General features: G+C 39.6%; 1 protein-coding gene across 11 annotated transcripts in view; it reads left to right on the forward strand.

Moving 5' to 3' along the window:
• Positions 1-19,913, forward strand: part of PDE11A (phosphodiesterase 11A) — a 142,823-nt gene that overhangs the window by 89,821 nt on the left and 33,089 nt on the right. For all 11 annotated transcript variants that reach the window (XM_065670266.1, XM_065670256.1, XM_065670257.1 and 8 more), the window contains 3 exons: positions 11,782-11,928; positions 12,034-12,141; positions 17,220-17,329. In XM_065670266.1, the coding sequence (XP_065526338.1) occupies positions 11,782-11,928; positions 12,034-12,141; positions 17,220-17,329 (365 nt within the window). The remainder of the gene's footprint in view (positions 1-11,781; positions 11,929-12,033; positions 12,142-17,219; positions 17,330-19,913) is intronic.

The raw sequence follows: 19,913 nt of genomic DNA on the forward strand, positions 1-19,913 counted from the left end.
CACAAGTGATGGAAATCCCTGGAACTAGCCCTGTATGTGACAGCTCACTTTTCTGAGACCTGCATGGCCCAGTAAGACTTCAGTACTGTTTGTTTTAACTCATGGAAGAAAGAATTCTTCAAATACATCAAAAAGAATGGCGTAATATTTCACATTTTAAATTATTCTTTGTGCTTGGATTCCTTTTGTAGACCCAGCAGGCTGACAGCTGTAACTGGGAATTTTCTGCTTAAAAAATAACAAGGTTTTGGGTGTTTGTTGTTGGGGTGGGTTTTTTTGGTGTTTTTTGTTTGTTTTGTTTTTTTAAACAATCTTTATTTGGATAGAATTTTTCTATCGAATTATCTATAATTGGCATTAATATCAATTTTAATTTTAAAATTAAACAAGCTCCTTAGTAGTTGTACTGATTTTTTTTAAAACCACGGAAAGAAAATATGATTTTCTCTAGCTTATACCCTACAAAAGGAAAAAAATACTTTGGCTATTTCTGCTTCTATACAGTGTTCTGGCCGTAAACAGTTGGTTGTCATAAATGTTTACTGGTATTGATTGAAAATTATTAATAGCAGGGTTTCTATAGGTGGGTTTGTGGGGTGCTTTTTGCAAAATATTTTACAAAGGAACCATAAATGTCCCCCACAGGAGGAAGGCAGTGTCCTTTAAAGGCTTTTGACATTGCCAAGGAGTTTAATATTAGAGCTAGAACCTTTTTATAATTAAAACTCCCAAAATTAAAGAATGGGAAATAGATGAGAAATGTTTTTCTGAGATGAATTCGTTTGGCCACTGGGTGCCATCCTTGCTCCACTTTAAGGCTGATTGCCTAGCAGCATTTCTGCTAAGCTGTAAAATCCTGAAATAGGTAACACCAGTGCAATTTCACACCATCATAACGTTTGTGTGTGTGCATGTGGTAGAATAAGTTAGCAGTGCAGGCATGTGTCCTGCTTGCGTGAGTCACTCAGGAGCCTTGGGAGAAATATCTTCATGGGTTCAGCCATGTTACATCCACAGCCCCAAATCTCACTAGTTTGGGTTTTTTTTTTTTTTTGCTTTCTTCAACCAGCTGGTAAGAATGGGGCTATGCTGAGAGACCTGTTCCCGCACAGGAGTGTGTAATGGACCATGTTCCTGTGCACTATTAACTTAGGCTATGGGATTATTAGAAGGAAAAAATTACATGGATGCACACTTGTTTTCTAGATCAGTTCACGTATGGGGTGTATGGGCCAGTGTCATCCAACCAAAACTGTATCTAGCATATATAAAAAAATATTTATGATTACAATGTTCTACAGGTTATTTATTACACTGTTTTGTTGTCTGACCGGGGGAGGAATTCATCTACTGTTTCAGTCTCAAAAGTCTCTTTTAGTCTAGGCAAAATCCCAGGCACGGTAAACGTAATTTCTAACAGATAAATCCTGGGAGTAGTTCTCCAGTTCTGCATTTTCAGTCTTCCGAAGTGTAAAAACACTTCAAATGTATAAGAAATGGACTTTATCAATTCTCTTTCTTGCTGCAATGGTATAGAAAATGTGCAGCTTGTAGTCCAGGCAAAACCACGAAACTGAGTATTTTATGAGTTCACTCCTGTGAAGTGTGCTTGTGCTTTGCAACAAGCTACCCCCAGCTCTGAACACTCAGAAAAGCTGAGAACATCAGAGCTCAGTGTTTCCCAGCACCTTTGTGATCCCCCTGCTCATGGAGATTCCTGTTTGGTGCTCTTAAATGTAACTCAGCTGAGCCTGCTTTCTGTGCTGCCATGTACCAGTGTGTGTTTTGTTCCAGGCATACTACAGGCCTACAGGCACACACAAAAAGAACCCCACCCCAAAACAACAAAAAGATGTTTCTATTTATGTCCTTCCTAAACTCTACTGTTAAACTGACTCCAGGTATCTCCTTGTGTTAGCAGCACTTTCTCTGAAGGAGACCTGTTGCTGTGGGTGATGGCAAGGAAAGTTTGTAAGTAGCATAATCAGAATGCTAAGACCTGGTCTGTGGGTAGTGCTTGCCCCAGAGTCGCATGGTGGCAACCCAGGGAAGACACTGATGAGCTGGGTGCTGTGTGGCACAGTGATGCAGTCCCAACAGTGTCCTATATCCAGCTCTTTGCTTGGTTCATTTCTGACTTGTCTGCATACTGACTGCCTCTCTGAGTCAGTGGTCACTGAGGTATTTGTGCACCCCACAGCTTTGTGCTAGGCATGGACAGTCCTCAGCATCCCTAAAATGGAGTCACCAGAGAGACCACTGAGATTCATACTTCCTCAGCTGATGCTGCAGCCCATCTGCATCACTGTCTAAGAATAGGATAAGATGTTCTATTCAAAACATTGATTTGGCAGATGCAAGGTATTCAGGAGAAAAGGCACAGTTACAAGTCAAATATCGTAAGAGTATTTTCATAGAGACCAGTTAATGTGTATTATAAGCTATTAAGAAGCTTATGAATGACAAGAATAGTATTTACGGCTGTGTTGCAGCTTTTCACTTCAAAATAACAATAAATGAAAGCAACTATTGTTTAAAGAAAAATTATAACACTAGTAAGATGTAGGTAGTAAGTAAAGAGCTAAATAAATAGAAGATTTAAGTGCCTATCATTTGTTTTTGTTGAAAGAGTGGGATCTGTACATTTTATCTTTTGTCAGAAAATACAAGTGATGAGGCTGTGAGTTGTGCAGCTCTGCGGGTTGAGTGCTCAGGGGTATGAAAGGTGCTGTGGAGGATGTACATTCTGCAGTGGGGAGATGTGTTGGGCTCTGTGTTCACAGTCTGCTCTGCCTTACACAGGATAACCCTTTTGGCTTCTTAAACTGCAGCAAGATGAAGCTCTGGGGTTTTTTTTGAGAATGCACTTTTGGGCAGTCTGATTGCTCCTAGGGAGCGATTTATGAATTCAGAATAGGATAAGTGGAATTATTTTAAACCTGCAATCAGAACTTCATGAAAACAAAAAAGACAAGATAAAACATGTTTTAAGGATAATCACTGCAATGTTCTCTAGCTTTTCTGTAAATGTATGTTGTACGTTTGAAGGTGTTTTTAATATTATGTATTGTCTCCCTGACAGTGCTGTGTTACAGCTGTCACTCTTGCAGATCTGATATAGGACTTTTCCCCCCAGTGGAGCAGTAGCCCACTCATATATTTGTATAACTTTCACCACCAGTCACTGTATTGCCAGCCTGATTTGTTGCAGGTGCTCAGAAAGTTTTGGTGGCCAGCAGGATCACCATTGCTGTCTGTGCACTCCTGCAGCACTGCCACTGTGCACCGTGGCTGCACAAGCTCTATGGTCCTGCAGAGCTTGGGTACAGTGAGTGCTGCCGGAGTACACTGGGATAGGGAAAAGTAATGTAATAGCACTGTGTGTGCCACTGTGGCACTGGTGGGGCTTTGAGGTCTTACTGGTTCTTTTATACTTCTTTTGTAGTGTTTGTTCTTGGCAGCACCTTCACTTTTTGCTCTCTTTCATGCTCTTTTACACCATGTGTCCAACTGGGCATAACTTAGGCTGTTTACCACCAAAAAAGCCAGTTTCATCCTGTGCCTTCATGTCCTCTGTGAGAACCCTGACCCTGTTCCTTCCACCCTTAACCAGGTTATTACTCTTCTCAGTCTTCAGGGAAGCAGTTAGTCTTCCCTCCCCTTCCTAGACAGTCTTCTTGAGGAAAAGGCTCCCTTGTACGCCTCTTCCCTCATGCTCCCAAATTTATAGGCATGATGGAGTCAGTCTGCATTACCCATTCTGCTCTTCATGGGAGCAACAAATCTGACTTTCTGCCTACCAAAACTAAGTAAGGCTGTTGTGGGAAATGCAGCCTGCATGCCTGACACTTTTGTATCACAGAGAAATGCTTGCCCTAGGTTTGCTGCTTGTGTTTATTTAAAATTCTGGGACAGAGACTGAATAGACCCTTTTGTATGAGCTTCTCATCTGTACCAATGGTCATAAAAAGTTGACAGTTGCTAGCCTGTAGTATGTGACACACTGGTTATTTCCTAATCACCATAAGCCAAGAGGACGTGAACACTCCCCTGCGCGCCTCGGGAGATCATTGTGTCGAATGTGCATGCCCTGTAAAACTCCAGTCCTAGGCTTCTGTGGTTATGGACTTTGGCCTTAAGAATAATAGATTCTCAGACCATTAATTGCTTTTATTTTATGTCTCTGTTCTTTTAAAATCAAAATTTCTTGTTCCTTTTATAGGCTGCCATATATTTTGTTTCTGTGTACTAAGGAACAACTAACATCAAGGACTGGTTTTTAGCAGCATAATGAATGTATTTTGTGTCCTTTCTACTATAGTTTGCAACAAAATTTTAAATGCAATAATTTTATCTCTGAAATTTATTATTCCTTTTGATGGGTCCCAATTTCAGGAAGCGGCATGTCCACACAGGACTGATTGACTGATCAGAAACATTCAAAATACTTCCAGCTTTTTAGCTATAATTCTGGGCATATCTTTGGAAATAGCATGCGTAATACTGTAATAACACATCTTCCCTAACCCTTTTAAAAATAAAATTATAAGAATAATCCTTTACTCAGGCATGTATAGCTTCATCCCAAAAGCAGAAAGTAAATACCATATTTTTGTCCTAAGCATGATAAAAAAAAAAATTCCTAAATGCTACATTTGATGATGGTATATAGCTTAATGGCTACTTCTCTTGTTTTAATAGAAGAAGCAGAATAAATAGCTTTCCTAATGCCATGAAGTTTCTCCTTTAATTAAAGCAAATACCAGTATTCATACTAAGCAGTAGCTATGTTTGGTAAATGTTCAAACCAAATACAACATTTTGAAACAAGACTAAATGCAGCTTTCTTTGTTCCACATTTCGTGTCTAAATTACACATCACACTGTTAATTTGTTGGTTGCAGATGAAGCAGTGTACACCGCATGTACGTGCTTCAGCTGCAGATTTTGAAGCTGGATGCAAACCATCAATATTCACATTTTAGAGATGCAAAGCTTTAACTAAAGAAATTAATAACCTTTTCAGCAAAGTAGGCTCAGACACTACTGTGGGACTTTGGGCAGAGTTTAGGCCCTGGGTTTTACAATTGCAGCTCTCTGCCTATCTGCTGGGTTACTCTGAAGACTTTTAAAATACATAAATCCTGTTCCAGGGACTGTTGTTTCTTGCATCTCAACAGTTGGTGGATAAAACATTCACAGACGCTGGCACAGAGAACCAGGGAGTCTGGTAGATCTGACAGTGGCAAAGTGTGTTTACATGGGGTCAGCGTGAGGTCCCTTATGTCATGTTTTTGTCCAGCTGCTTTCAGTCGAGTCCACAGCCCCACTCTTTTCTCACTGCAGTCTCCAGTTGTAGTTGTTAAAGTATTCCTTCATACAGTGACCTCATTCAGAGAACTGGAATCGGTGAAAGTTGTTGAAGGACAAGTAAAGTTGAGGGTGAAGTTCTGGCCTTGCTTGAGTGAGGGCATTGGACTGGCTGGTCTCAAGAGCTCTATTCCAAGCTAAATGATTCCCTGATTCATGACTTAATGTTTGAAGGCAGCAGCAATGCTACTGTGATGGTCACATTAAAAAGTCATTAGAATCAAAATCCAGATGAGAATATGTGTGCTCATAATAAGTCTCTACCACACCCATTCCCCTTTACTGTAAATATTATAAAATTCCCTTTAAATGGCATGATGCCGCAGCTGGTCATTGGAAAAGAGGCACTAACTCAGCATTGTGAAGGGCAGAGAGACACCATCCACAGTCTGCAGTGACGGAGGCAGGGCTACTCTGAGCATTAAAACATCTCTGAGCTGAACCTTTTGATTCTTTCCACTTTAGAGAAAGAAATGGGTCAAACTGGAACAAAACGGACTTTGGTTTTCCATGGCCATGAAGGGCAAAATTTGTCTACTACTGCTAATAACAGACTATAAAGATGTGTTTTAAAAGATGCCTGTGTTACTGTAAAAGTCAGTTGGAGAAACCCTCCAAGACTCAATTTGGAGTTTTAGAAAGCAGCATTCTTTATTGCAGTGCTGGGCACACACAGAATCATTTCACAGAGGTGAGCATACCAGATACTTGCTGACAGCAGCTATATATTTAGCCTGCTCATGCATATTCATAGCTTTTCCAGAAACGAATTATAATATTTGCATCCTAATTATGCATGTGCTTTCTTGCTGAGTGGGGGTCTTCTTTGGGGATCATCAGTAGTCTTCCTCACTGTGTTTACTGAATGACCTCAGTGCTTGCGCACACTTGCAGTTAGCAGTTAGTACGTCCTTGCTTCTGTTCTGTTCTGTTCCAGTCTCGCTCCATGCTGGGCACCGCTCTGCTATCTTGAAGGCTGGCATCCTTGGTCTAATTTACTCTCTCCTTAGTTATCAGTCCCATGATGTTCCTTCCCCCATCAGCCGAACATTCCTTTCTCTCTATGTGTTAGTAAGTTAGAACAGTTTGTTTTATTCTACTATGTTAAAGGCACACACGCTATTGTTAGTTTAAGATTTAAGGTTACACCTGCGGCTAGAAGTATAAGCAAATATTTTAGGGGCCTTTATTCAGGAAAAGAACCCTTTAAAAGTAAAAATGTTTGCCATCAGAAAATACTGTCTCCAAAGTGGTCCCATAGAAGGTTAAGTGAGAGATAAAAAAGTCATCACATTTAAATATTCTCCATTTTGATGCTTTCTGTGCAGTTTTAGATGATCAACCTTGAAGGTTTTTCAGTTCCTAATCTTCTGAGAGAGACTTTGAGTGAAGAGGTACTTGGAAGGGTGGTCTTATTTTTTTTGTGTATATCATGTTGTCTGAAACTTGCTTCACTATAGAGTACAAATGAGGTCAGATCCTGACCTGCTATTGAAATAGTACGCGTACTCCTGACTTTAGACAGTGCCCCTGGGAGTTAAGAGGCATACCATATTGATTTGCCAGTCTTCTGCTGCATCAGAACATATATTTCATGGGATATCTTTGTACGTGTTGTATATTTGAGTTTCTTGTTACTTTTTTTTCCAACAGTCTGGCAGTATTTTCTGATTAGGAAACCTTGCTAACCCTCCATGTGTCATTGTCCATAGGGCTATATAAACGTGGTCTATGTTCAGCAGTGGAAATTGTTGTTACAGAATAGTCCTGATAGTGTATGGGGAAGAAGCCGTGGGTACCAAATGGCAAAATGTGCTCTTTTTTTCTTTCTTTTTTTTTTTTTTTTAACGAAGCCATAATAATATACTTAGCACTAGGTTTCAAAATGCTTTCCTCACATAATAAGCACTAATGTCTTATCCACACTAGTCTTAAAACTGAAGCACAGACAGTTTAAGCTGACACAGCAAAGTAGGATTTCAGTTTTCTGTGTTTAGCTGGACTGCTTCCATTGTAGTCAATGTTTTACCAGGAATGCTTTTTGAAGAGCTCACCAGTTTCCTTACATCTGATTTTATCGCGTTATCAAATATGGATATAGAAAACTGTGAAAAATATGCTATTAGAAGAATTAGTGCAAAATCATTTAGTAAGCTTTCCCTTAAGCTTAAGTCAATCTGTGGAATGATATTTTTGTCAATGGGATCAAAAAATATTTTCATATAGTGTGTAATGCTGAATTAATTTACTACAATCAGACCCTTGAGCTATAGGTATCTTTTGTTTAAGAAACTCCTTGAGCTGCCAATCTGTAGGAAATAAGGCTGAAACAAGATTATTACAAGATGAGACAAAATGTAATCACCACCTTGAAATTTCCTTCTCTCCAACACTGACCCAGACTGTCTCATAACTAAACTCTGCTATAGCAGATTATTAAATATCCAAATTGCTGTTTCATATTTGATGACATGATACAGTTTTTCCCTACATAAGGAGTTATTTCTCTCTGACCATATTTTACGCTGGCAGCACAAGCTGCGTAAGAGCAGAAATCTCCCCTTTTCAATGTGTTGATTGCAATTGCTTCTTTCAGTCCTTACAGTGAGAATGTTGGAAAATGCTCTGTATATATGTGTGTGCATATTATACTGCATTTTTCTGGCATACATTTACCCATTAACATATACTCCTAGAAGAAAAGATGAGAATGAATGGTTATCCTTTTTGCTATCTAGTTGCATGCTAACAATATGAAGAAACCATTTTGTACAACATATGTATTATTCGTATTTCTAAAAGCATTAAATAGTTGTGTTCAGCAGCACTAAGTTCTAAGCATCAAATAGTAGCTTTTACTTCAAGTATTTATCCTTTCAAAGTTTCCATAAAACCTTGAATCTCTAGTTTCCTAAAGTTTTCCCTAGGCTTTATGCATCCACAGCAGCCCAAATGGTCATTAATGACATATGGCCCTTTCATGGTGGCAGATGTAAAGTAAGGATCAACCAGTCACTCATCTCCTAGCTGTTCACATATACCAAGCAGGCTGTGAAGCAATTTACGTGATAGCGAAGGGCAGTGAGGAAAGGAGAATCTGTCTCCAATCCTGAACTGAGTACGTAAGTGCTTTCCCTCCCTCCTGTACCCATCCCACCCCATGCACTTCTGAATATGGGGTAGCTACAGACCTTGTTCTTAAGCTCTCATTCAGGGCATGACATCCTTTTTTTCAAGCTGCCTACCAGTGGTGATAGTTTCCCAGTCTGGTAACTGCTGACTTTGTACTTTATTAGGCAAGACCAGTTCTCTCCCGTGCATTAAGCCCAACTGGTGTTTGTGGTTCCTTTCAAGACAAATTTTTGCTTTAGTACAAGAGGGTATGGAGACATGACAAGAGAAGGCATGTCCGGCTTTAATTTACCATAAAAGCACAGAACAGTCATGTGAAGTTTTTTTAAGGATGAAGAGTTGAAATTGTTTGGTCCACAGGGAGAAAAGACTTCAGAGTATAATGTTCTTAATTGTTTCTAGAAAGGGGAAATTGAACTTTAAAATGTTCAAAAGGAAGCAAATCTTTTAAGTGATTTCAAATCACTGGGGGGCTTTAAAAAGTAATTTCACTGTAACTTGCATTTTAATTGTCTGCTCCTTTCTCTTACTGTCATGGTGTTTTCATCCTGCCTGTTTTCCTGGAAGAGAGTGTTGTTATTACTGTTTATTTTAAGAAATCCCTGGAATTTGTCCTGCAGTGCAACAAAATTTCAGGGATGGATATGTTTTAATATTCTGTGCTATGAATATTTTTTATATCTTTGCAATTAAAGAAATGAAGTTTTAATGACTCCTCTCCTATAAACCCTGGGCTGCTGCATTTCTAGCATAAGAAGCTGAGGACAGGCAATGCCAGGTGCAGCCAGAATATTGCTGCAGCCCCACATCGTATAATTTTTTTAACATTATTCAAATTAGTTTCAACACTCATAATTCTGTTGTTTCCTTTATTGCTGTTGTAAAGCAAATGGTTCTTTTATACAAATGTTATCTTCTGGCTATTAATTCAGCAGTTATTTTGGATGATGGCACTCCTGTTAAATTTAGGAATGTAAAACCTCATAAATATTTAGAAGTCTCAAACTGACATGGGAAGAAATTGTTTTTGACTTGCTTTGTTAATATCCTGTTGCTCAGTTCATAATAGATTTGGGATACACTGTTATTTCTCCACTGTTTGACAAAAGGAAAAACAACTGTAGTTGAGCAACAGCTTCAAGTGTTCTCCCTGAATTGTAACAGACTGGTAAAAGTGCTTGCTTCCAGTAAAAAGCCAGGAAAATATCTGTTTTCTTGTAAGAGGGCAAAAAATGTGACAAATTTAATTAGAGCCCACTTCAAAGTTAATGAAAATGCAGCAGTAAGTTTGTAAAGCTACTTTCGATAAAACAAGTTCTAGTAAGTCTACTTACAATCAGGTCCTCTTCCAGCATCTTTGTTATTTAAACTTCTTTCTAAGGACCAAACAAGATCGACAAATGCGTTTCTTCCCTCAGAGGCATTCTATGAAGAGCACATTTACTGTGCAAAGAGTGTATTCATAGACTAAATATTAGCATGCATCTCAAGTACCCCCAAAGCTCTGAAGAATAACTGAATGATAAAAAAGTCACAATTTTTGTAAGACCGCTAAAGGTCTGGACAACACCATCCCCGGGCCCAAATTCCTGTTTCACACCTAACCATGTTTTCTTTTTTTTGCCTCAAAAGTAAACACGTAGCTTCTCAGTCAGATCTGAAAGGGTGTTAAGGTGTAACTCCTGTTGGGATCATCTAGAAGGATTTCAAATGCTTCAAAATATATTAAAAAAAAAAAAAAAAAAAAGATGCTGAATTGATTCAAACTGGATAAGTACGCTTGCAGACGAAGTATGCAGTTAACAGAGCTTACACCTCTGCCTGCGTGCTCCAGAGGTGGTTCAGCTGTGTCCTGGGATGACACTTGACTTAACGATTTGATGTATTTCCTGTGTCCATTAGCCTCACTGGTGTAATACCACTACTTTTTTCGGTATTGAAATGCTCTCACTGGGTGCTGATTGGCAAAGGCTTTTGTTCTAGCTAGCAAATACTTTAACACTGCCGTGTTAATACTGTTTCATGCCAGGTTTACACCAGTATAGTTAAAACAGCTGAATCTCTGCATGAAGTAATTATTGAGATGGCATTTTCCCTTTGGCCAGAAAAAGTGTTTTACACATCAGTAACTTGGAGTTAGGATGCAATATTTCAAAACACAGGTTTTCAAAAAGGAAAAAACACATAAGGTTGTAACTGTGAAGGTGAACTTACAGTTGCATGAACAAATTGGTATTTTATACAAGTGAGTAGCCTCATGTGCCACACCAGCTGAGTCCATTCGATTTTAACTAGTTCAGCGTGGTCCAGCTCATGGCCTGTGGGCTGGATGCAGCCTCTTTGTGGTGTTTCTACCTGACCCATCACCTTCTCACTGCGGGAGACAAGGAACAGATGCTCCTTAAACAAATGCAGCCTCCTCCACCTGCCCTCTCTAGGGAGATGAGTGGCAACTCTGAAGGGGCACAAGGAAGGGCAAACAAGCCCATGAGGGTTGTCAGCACCTCCGCCTGGCTCCTGCAGGTGCTGCCACTGGACTAGCCACAACACATCTGTGTGCACAACTGTATGCATTAGCCAGTCCTGCATACTCAATTGAGGTTTTGTGTACATGAAGTGCTCTTACAAACAGAACAAAAGTCTGCTGTTACATGGACAAAGCAAAATGTAAGGCTTTTGCTGTCGTTTGTTGGCTTACTACACAATCAGCATATTGACAATAAGTTTTGTTTTACTTTGAAAAATATTTCTGCTAGATTTCTTGTATTACTCTGGTTTTTTGGTTCTACAAATGTGTAGTAAGCAGTATAAAGCAAAGGGCACTTTATGTTTATGAATTTAAAGACATTTGGATGAAGAAATCCTGCAGAGCAGTATATTTACTTCGCATTTCTGAATGGTGGCAATTAAAATTCCCAGCTGCTGGCTGTCCAGATGTTTCTTGCATTACAGCATTGTAATTTGCATTGGAATATATTGCATTACTGCAGTAGCTGTAAAGTGGTCAGCTCTCACAGTGTAAATGCTATATATGGGCTCAAGTTGGGATGGTGAGCGTATTTCCTGCTCACACCAGGTTCTTCTCCTTCCCACTGTTTCTCCACTCGTTAGCTTGACATGTTTGTATTTCTCTGATGAAGACTTTCATTGCTCAGCATTCAAATCAAGCAAGGGATGTATTGGCAGGTCAGAACTGATGTACGGATGGTTGCAAGAGTGACACAAAAAATAACCTCAAGTTCTGAATCAGAGGTTTCCCTTTCCCTTTGGCTTTTCCAGGCAGCAAACATCCCTCTGGTGTCAGAGCTTGGCATTGATGACATTCATTTTGATGACTTCTCGCTGGATGTGGATGCCATGATTACTGCAGCTCTGCGGATGTTCATGGAACTTGGAATGGTTCAGAAATTTAAAATTGACTACGAGGTAACCATCTGCGCTGCAGAGAGATCTGCTGCTTTTGTCTTGGCACTGCTCTGTCCATTTGTACACGTTTAGTAACCCTGATACAATTTGTACTTTTCATTTCAGACGCTGTGTAGGTGGCTTTTGACAGTTAGGAAGAATTATCGAATGGTTTTGTACCACAACTGGAGGCATGCCTTCAATGTCTGCCAGCTAATGTTTGCCATGTTAACTGTGAGTATCCAGCTACAGACGCATTCCCACAGGAGCTTTTACTGCCACATTGCTTTACCTGTCTACACATTTTCCAGCATTTGATTTCTTTTCTAGTTATTATGATACTCATTCATTTCCAATAGAAGTGCACACGGAAGCTATTCAACTTAAGGCAGCATATACTTGGCAAAACCTCACAGTGTTTTAGTGGCACTGATATCACAAGCACATTAAAGTGACTGAAAACAGATGGCAGTCTTGGAGTGAGCTTGTTATTATAGATCTTGATCTTACAAAAATGTCTTACTTTTGGAAGTCTTTGATTTGACATTTATTTCAGACTTTTAAATTGGGAAGTACAAAACCAAGGAAGATTAGAATCTCAGAAGTATTTACTATGCTTATATTTACTACTTTTCTATCCAGCTTCATCTAAATAATTGTAGAACATATTGCTTTAAAACGTTTTAAGATTATCTTCCAACAGAGTGATCTAAGTGAATCTTGTATCTCTGTCAGACACTGTAACATTTCTGGGTTTCATTAACATGTATCTCCGTCAGTACCTGTAACTCCTTCCAACACACAAGTAAATTCTGATGCAAGTACCACCACTCTTACTTGCTCTTTCACCCCTACCCCACAGCAACCTTGCTGCAATAAATAACCCACGTTTGGCTAATTAATTCTTGCAAATGTGTTGATATAAACCTCGGTGGTCCTGGATGTTTAATATTCTGGTTAAAGAGAAGCAACATGTCTATGTGCACACAACTCTTAACTGCTGTACTTTACATTTTGGGTTTGCCTTATCTCTAGTTAAAAATAAGAATTCAAGTTTTTCCATTTTTTCTTCGTGTTCAGTCTTAATGGCCAGTCATCTATTGTGAACCTTAAAGTGATCGTGTTACTAGCATTTGTGTATTTATTTATCTGGAATATCATGTGCTTCTTCCCTAATTTTTATGTTCTTGTTGATGGCTGGTCTCTGTGGCATGGTTAGCATTTGGACCCTGTCGGCAGCAGTGGAAACCCCACAGCCTGGGCTATTCACAGCATGCATCAGCGCCAGTGTTACATGGACTTGAGACAGCCTGTAGCTTGTTTCCTGCTCAGAGAGCATGGGTTCCCAGCTGTCCTCCTCCATTTGGCATATCTCTGTGGCAGAACCTTTTGTGTCAGGCAAGTTTAAAAAAAAAAAGAGTATGATGCAAGTAGATGTGGTCTAGTGCTAGGTCCATCCCAGCCATATGGGTTTGTTTCTGTGAGCATTTATGGAGATGTAAAAAAAGTTTTACCATACAGCATGAGCCAGAGGAAATCGAGGTGTTCAACAAGAGAGAAAGGTTGAACTTCTGGGTGTGAGGCTGCTCATCTGACCAGAACTGATGTTGTTTCAGCAGACACTTTCTGATGGTCTTTAATGAAATCTTGTGCTAATGTGTGGGCATCGGCCGTTTTTAACGTTTTATAAACTCGACATGCTTTTTTATTTTCAGTTACAGAAAAATGAAAAGCTTTTTACTCAGACAAGTAAGGGTAAAGTCAGACAGCACCATTGACCTGGGAATTACATTAGTTTCTGTCAAATGCTGCCCGGGCGTGAGGAGCCCTCAAGCCTCACCCATGAGGACCTCTAGGTGGAGCTCCGAGGCCACGTTTTAGGCAGTCTGTTCTTCGGTGGGAAACGCGTTCTCCCACTAGGCATCTCCATCTCAGCTGTGACTACACTGGCAGCAAGAAAGCACATCCCTGCTGCTGCAGCAGCCACCAGTAAAAGCCTGCGAGGTCTCAGCCATAAACTGCTTTGACTGTAGGTCTCAAACATAATTTCGGGTTTCTTTTAGCAATCGGCACAGGGATGCAACTGTCTGTGGGAGCATTTTCAAGCCAAGCTCATTTTATTTCACACGCTTCTGGTAATAAACTGAATGAGCAATTCCATGTGCAGGGCTTGGCTGCATGTGCCCATGGCATTGGACTCACCATGTATCCCACCCCCCTCTGCTGTGGCTCTGGCTGAGAACAGAGTGAGTTCAGTGTATGGCCTGCTTGTGCTTTTCTCCCTTCCAGAGGTAGGAAGACTCATCTTGCCAAAAAAAAGACACAAAAGAGAGAGTCAAGAGATCGGTAATAGCACAAGGCTTGCTCTTACTGCAGTTGTCTTGGGGAAACCATCCGAGTTAGTATGTGCCTTGTTTTTCCACTTGCAAAAAGGGGAAAATTCCTTGACCATCGGAGAAGGGCTCTAATGGTCAAGAAGGCAGTGTTCTGTGCAGTTATTGCACCCTATTCCTGATTTCTCTATTTTAGGGCATTTCCAGGTAGCTTTACCATAGCACAGTAATGTTTAATCTGTAATACAGTAGCCTCTAATGGCCCCACCTGCTCCCACTGAATGCAGAAGGAAAATTCAGCTGGGTTGAAAAGCCAAACAACAGAAACCAAACAAAGCTTAAACCAGCTGTTTCACCCCTGGATCAGCCTTCTGCATATGTAAGGTTTAGATATCTTGTTTATCAAAGTATGTATTTTCTCTCTCCTGTCAGAGACTGAGCAGTTACAAACCCAGTCCTGCAAGCCATACTTCTGTATTTCAGACTTGCCCAAATATTCCGAAGACAAGGACTGAAGCAAGACTGCTCCTGCGAGTTAAGGACATCCTGTGAGATTAACGTGCAGGATCAATCCCAGGCTTCATTATGAATGCCTTTGCCTAGCACAGCTCACATTGACACTTGTTTCAAAAAGTAAAAATGAACAAGTAAGCAATACAAAATTAAAATCCCATCTGCTGCGCTAATAACAAAACACATAAATGTGGGGCAAGGGATAATGAATGCAATTCATTTCCTCACATGAAAGAATGACCTCTATAACTCACTGGAGACTCTGCCACTCATGAGTTATGGGTCATTCCTTTTCTGGTGAAAATGAATTTTACTGCACGATCATCTATAGCCACATATTTTTTCACCCTGTGTAAATTCAAAACATGAGGAAACGTAATCCTCTATTTTCTTACATTATGTTCAAAGCAGACATCCCCTTACCGTAACACTGTTTTAAATTAAATGGTTTTTATTAAGTGAAATATGCATATTTCTCTCGTAGATTCAATGACAAGACTTTTGCTTAAATAAAATGTTGCATTTTTGAGATATTGCTACTGTTAATAAATCTCTTAATCAGCTTTCCTGTATTTGCGATACAGGTTGAATGCTTGAGTTTAATCAAAGCTTGCGTTATGCTAAAGAATATTTGTTACCCATCAATGTTATGTTATAAAATTTCAATTTGAAGTTGTTTTAACTTAGCTGTGAACACCTTCTCTAGATTGAAACTTGACACATGGCATGATGTCAGTTACGGTTAATCCCTTTTTGAAAAATAGACCATGATTATTAATTGTTACACAAGAGCAGTGTTTAAAAAGTAAAAAGAGAAAACTCTCCTTTTTAGACAATTTCCTCTGCCTGGGTAGCTGTTACTGAAACTAAAAAAAAGCGATAGCCTAGGAATCGGGAGAATCTCTTAACATCCAAGTTACTCTGTATACCAGTGGATTCTACATGAAAGAAATCGTTTTTCCTTGTATTTGACCATCTTTTCTGATATGTAAACTTTCGGCACAACTCTGAAGCTTTAGTAGCAAGTCCTGCACTTCCTCAATTCCCATTGAAATGCAATCCTGAGCACCTGGGGGAGGTTGGCTCCCTGTACTGCCTAAATATTAACTATGGCCACATTTCAGACTATGAAAACAGAGTCTATTTGGGTTTGAATGTGCATTTTATCTAAGTAGAATTTGTGGTCTTCAGGGTGAACAGAAGAGTTTTCACATGGTATTGCAGCAATTGACTGGCATTTCTGAGTGGGCTGTAAGTTCTACCAGGTATGAACATCAAGTCCCACTGATCTTCACCATCTTTGTATCACCTTCTTCTTGCCAGTGAGTGAAATTATACTCTATTAAAAATCAGCGGAATTCAAGATTTCTTAAGTACTATTAGTGTTCAGCATTGGTTTGGTCCAATATAAATCTATTTCATATTTCTTTTATACAATTTCCTTTCATACTAACTAGATTGTGTGGCTAGTTGAGGAGTGTCATTGGAGAATGGCACTGTGAAAAGACAAGTGTTATGATTTTCCAACTCAGCCAGTTATTTTTGCAGGCAATATGTCCTTATGCTTCAAAAGAGCTGAAGAACCAGGTGGTTTGATGGTTAGATGTGCAGCACCAATGAGGTGGTGTCCCACTCAGGCTCCAGCACCTCCTCCAGGCAAGATCTGTTCAGGATGCTTGAGGTTAGCAGTAACAGTAGTGTTTCTTTTCTGACATGGTGCAGTTCAGGCAAGAAAACTGCTGTGGCAAGTATCCACATGGAGAAGTATAGTGGCAAAAAATGTTTGCAGGATGAGCCTCCCCCTTCACATGGTCGTATCTGGTCTGAGCTGCTCATGGAAAATTTCAGTACATCAGTTTTCAAAATTCTCTCCCAAATTCAAGTAGGTATCTGCAGCAGAAATATGCCAGATTTCCTCTTTGAATCATGTTGCTTCATTTCATATGTCCCAGATAAAAAATCTCTTAATAGTTCATAACAGTTCCATAGAGCATATTTTAGCTGGCTTCCTTTATAGGTCTTTTGATTTAACATCTTGGCTATCTGTGACACTAGGGATTGACCGAGATGGTCACCTCATGATTGAAGAAATCTGTCTAACTACCGCTCCGAACAATAACTTCACAATGAAATGAATTTTGGTTTTTATTTCTCTGATATGAAATTCCAGTTCCTGACTTAGTCTGCAGTTATTGGTGTTTGTCTTCAGCTTTTTTTGCCTTTAGTGACTTCTGGGTAGTAGAGAAATGCAACAGAGAGATAATAACAGATCACTCCAAGGACGTTATCTGTTCTGCTAACCGTCTAACATACAGCAAGGAATATAATATGACAATAAAGCATTTATCTTCTCCTTACTGAAACATTCATGGTATCAAAACAAAGTTGACTGTTGCTCGATGGTCTAACATTACTTATTGCTTTCGATACTGATAGTTACAGCTGCTATTTTTTTTCTGCCCTCAGACTGCAGGATTTCAGGAGATTCTAACTGAAATTGAAATTCTAGCTTTGATTGTGGGATGCTTGTGTCACGACCTTGACCACAGGGGAACCAACAATGCCTTCCAAGCCAAGTAAGTTTTCTAATTCTTATTACTTTAATTTGGTTTTCTTCCACAGAAGAGCAAAAAGTGACCAGGATAAAGAATGAGGGATTAATTTCAGGTTTCCCAGGCCAAGGCCAGTTATTCTTATTCTTGTATGTAGTGAGGGACTATCTATCTTTATCATTCCCTGTTCTTTTGGATAATTGCTGGCTTGTCCTTTGTATTAGGCTGTTGAACTGACACTGTGTATTGAAACGTGGTGCCAAAACTGATGTTCTTTTCAGGCTTAGTTATTATTGATTCTGGTATTCAACCCAGGAAAAAATGAAAGTGCCTGTCTGGGTTGCTCCTGCTGGTTGGAATGCCTATGTTAAGCAAAAGCTGTTCAACTATTAAGAAGAAAATATGTAAAACTGAAATAACTATTTCACAAAAAAAAAACCTTTCCCAGCAGTGTAGGCAAGCTGACATAAATTCCTAGCTCTGATACCTATCATCCACAGCAGGTGCCTGGAGCAGTTGTCTCACCACATACCCTTCAGTTGTGCAGCATGCAGTGTCCCTGGCCAGTAGAAATGCCTTCTCCTTGGCCGATCCCACACACCACAGTACACAGAGCCTGTTCACAGACATGCTGCAATGGGGGGGGGATGATTGTGCACCAGAACGTGAAGCTGCATCTCAAAGACAGATTCTTACCTATGTGAAATCTTACTTTCCTGGCTGTTTTCAATTCTAAAAATGAATTTTATTCTATTCAAAGTGCTTATGACCTGATTCACCTGCCATGACCTGAATATATTTTTACTGTCCAGTCTGCTGCCCTCAGATACAGTGAGGTAGAAGCACACTGTGGAAGTTTTGGCAGTACTTCTTACTGTGGTGGTAAGGGAACTCCCTTAACTAAGGTCAACTTCTTTCCAAAATCAGTGTTCTCTGAGAACAGGAAGGGACAACAAAAAATATTCCCTGACAACATCGTGGCTGAGCTGTGAAACAAATCTATCAGACACAGTGACTCCTCCAAATCCTGTGTTGTTTTCTTGGCTTCCCAGGTCCTCTACAGCCAGAATAGAAGACTTTTAGGCTCTCTTGTCCTGCAGATCCCATCATGTATTTTCAGCTTTGTGTATTCCGCATTACTGCTAACCCTCAGCGTGATAGAAGTGGCCAAATGGTTGTCTAAAGATACTTGAAAGGCAGGGTGATGTTGCATTAGCCTGTTTTCTCCTACCCTTTGCAGAAATACTCTGCTGCACCGTGTGTATGCATGGGCTGCTGCATTTCTGGGGGCAAGCTGCCTCAGTGAACATTACTCAAACTGATGTTTCTGATATTCACTAAGCTGCCATTTCCTGAGCTATTGGTGTTGCTGTACACTCTCAATGAAACAATGACACTGTCTGGATCTTCAATCACCATAGCAAGGAAAATCAATTGCAGTGCTCAAAAGACAGAGCTTATGGTGCAAAGGTTACCAAACACTGCTAGATGTCTTTTTGCAGCTGAGTCTTGAAGAGAATCAAAAAAGACGAGACAAATGGGAAGGAAGCTCAGCTGATTGATGTTTATGTTCCTAATTTAAAAACCCCAAGACCGAAGATTTACATCCTGACTGTTTTAGGCTCTGATTAAGTTAACCACTTCTTCACTGTAACATTACTTTTGTGTAGAGGAGTGGCTGAGTTAAAGGTAGAGGTTTTGGCACTAGACTGCTATCACTTACACTTGTTTGACAGCAGAATACAAAGAGGATGCTACCATTTTATGACTCCATAAAGAAATTGCCGAAGACATTTAACAAAAGACAAACATTACCACACATGCATAAAACATCCCTGAAAACAGAAGCTGTAGTTTTCATAACAGCACCTATGATTTATTCCTCTAACCTGACATAAATTTAAGCATCACATTTTCTTACTTTATCTTCAGTGTTCAATACTGCTGTTCTGTGTGCTGAAAGTTCAAGAGGTATATGATGGAGGCAGTATCACAGTTGTCTGAAATGGCTCTGTTATATATCTCAACACCATATTCTCGAGGGATGATGTTTCCTGGACATCTTTCTTTCTACTATAGCTGCTTCTGATAATTAAATATCAATATGGTACAATTTTATAGTATATGCTCCTAGGAGCCTCTTTCTGTTTGTCTCTAGTGTAATAATCTCTTGTTCTCATTTCTTTGGAAAGAAAACCCATGTTGTTGCTTTAGATCTCAGAAGTGAAGTCATGGTGAACAGTAACTATTCTGACAATCCAATCCCATTCTCTGCACCTCCTAACAATTCACAATTTTATAATTGTATTCTATAGATTTTTTGTTCTTCAGACTTAGAAAACCCACCTGCTCTGTGCATTCTGAAGCTAATTTTGGTTTAGACAGTAAACATGATGAGAAAATACATTCCAAAAGATGCTAAACTTTACTTTTATAGTCACTGTTCTCACTTGCGGGTTTTTGTTTACCTTTGTGGGTTTTTTTAAGTGCAAGATTTTACATGCAGACAGAACCTCACTGCATTTGCAGTTGATTTTTTGTTGCTGTGTTTTGGATTTTCTTAAGAGTTCATAATCACCTATTGTAAGCCATTGTGTTTGTATCTATT

Source organism: Lathamus discolor, chromosome 3, assembly GCF_037157495.1.
Source record: "Lathamus discolor isolate bLatDis1 chromosome 3, bLatDis1.hap1, whole genome shotgun sequence".
Lineage (NCBI taxonomy): Eukaryota > Metazoa > Chordata > Aves > Psittaciformes > Psittacidae > Lathamus > Lathamus discolor.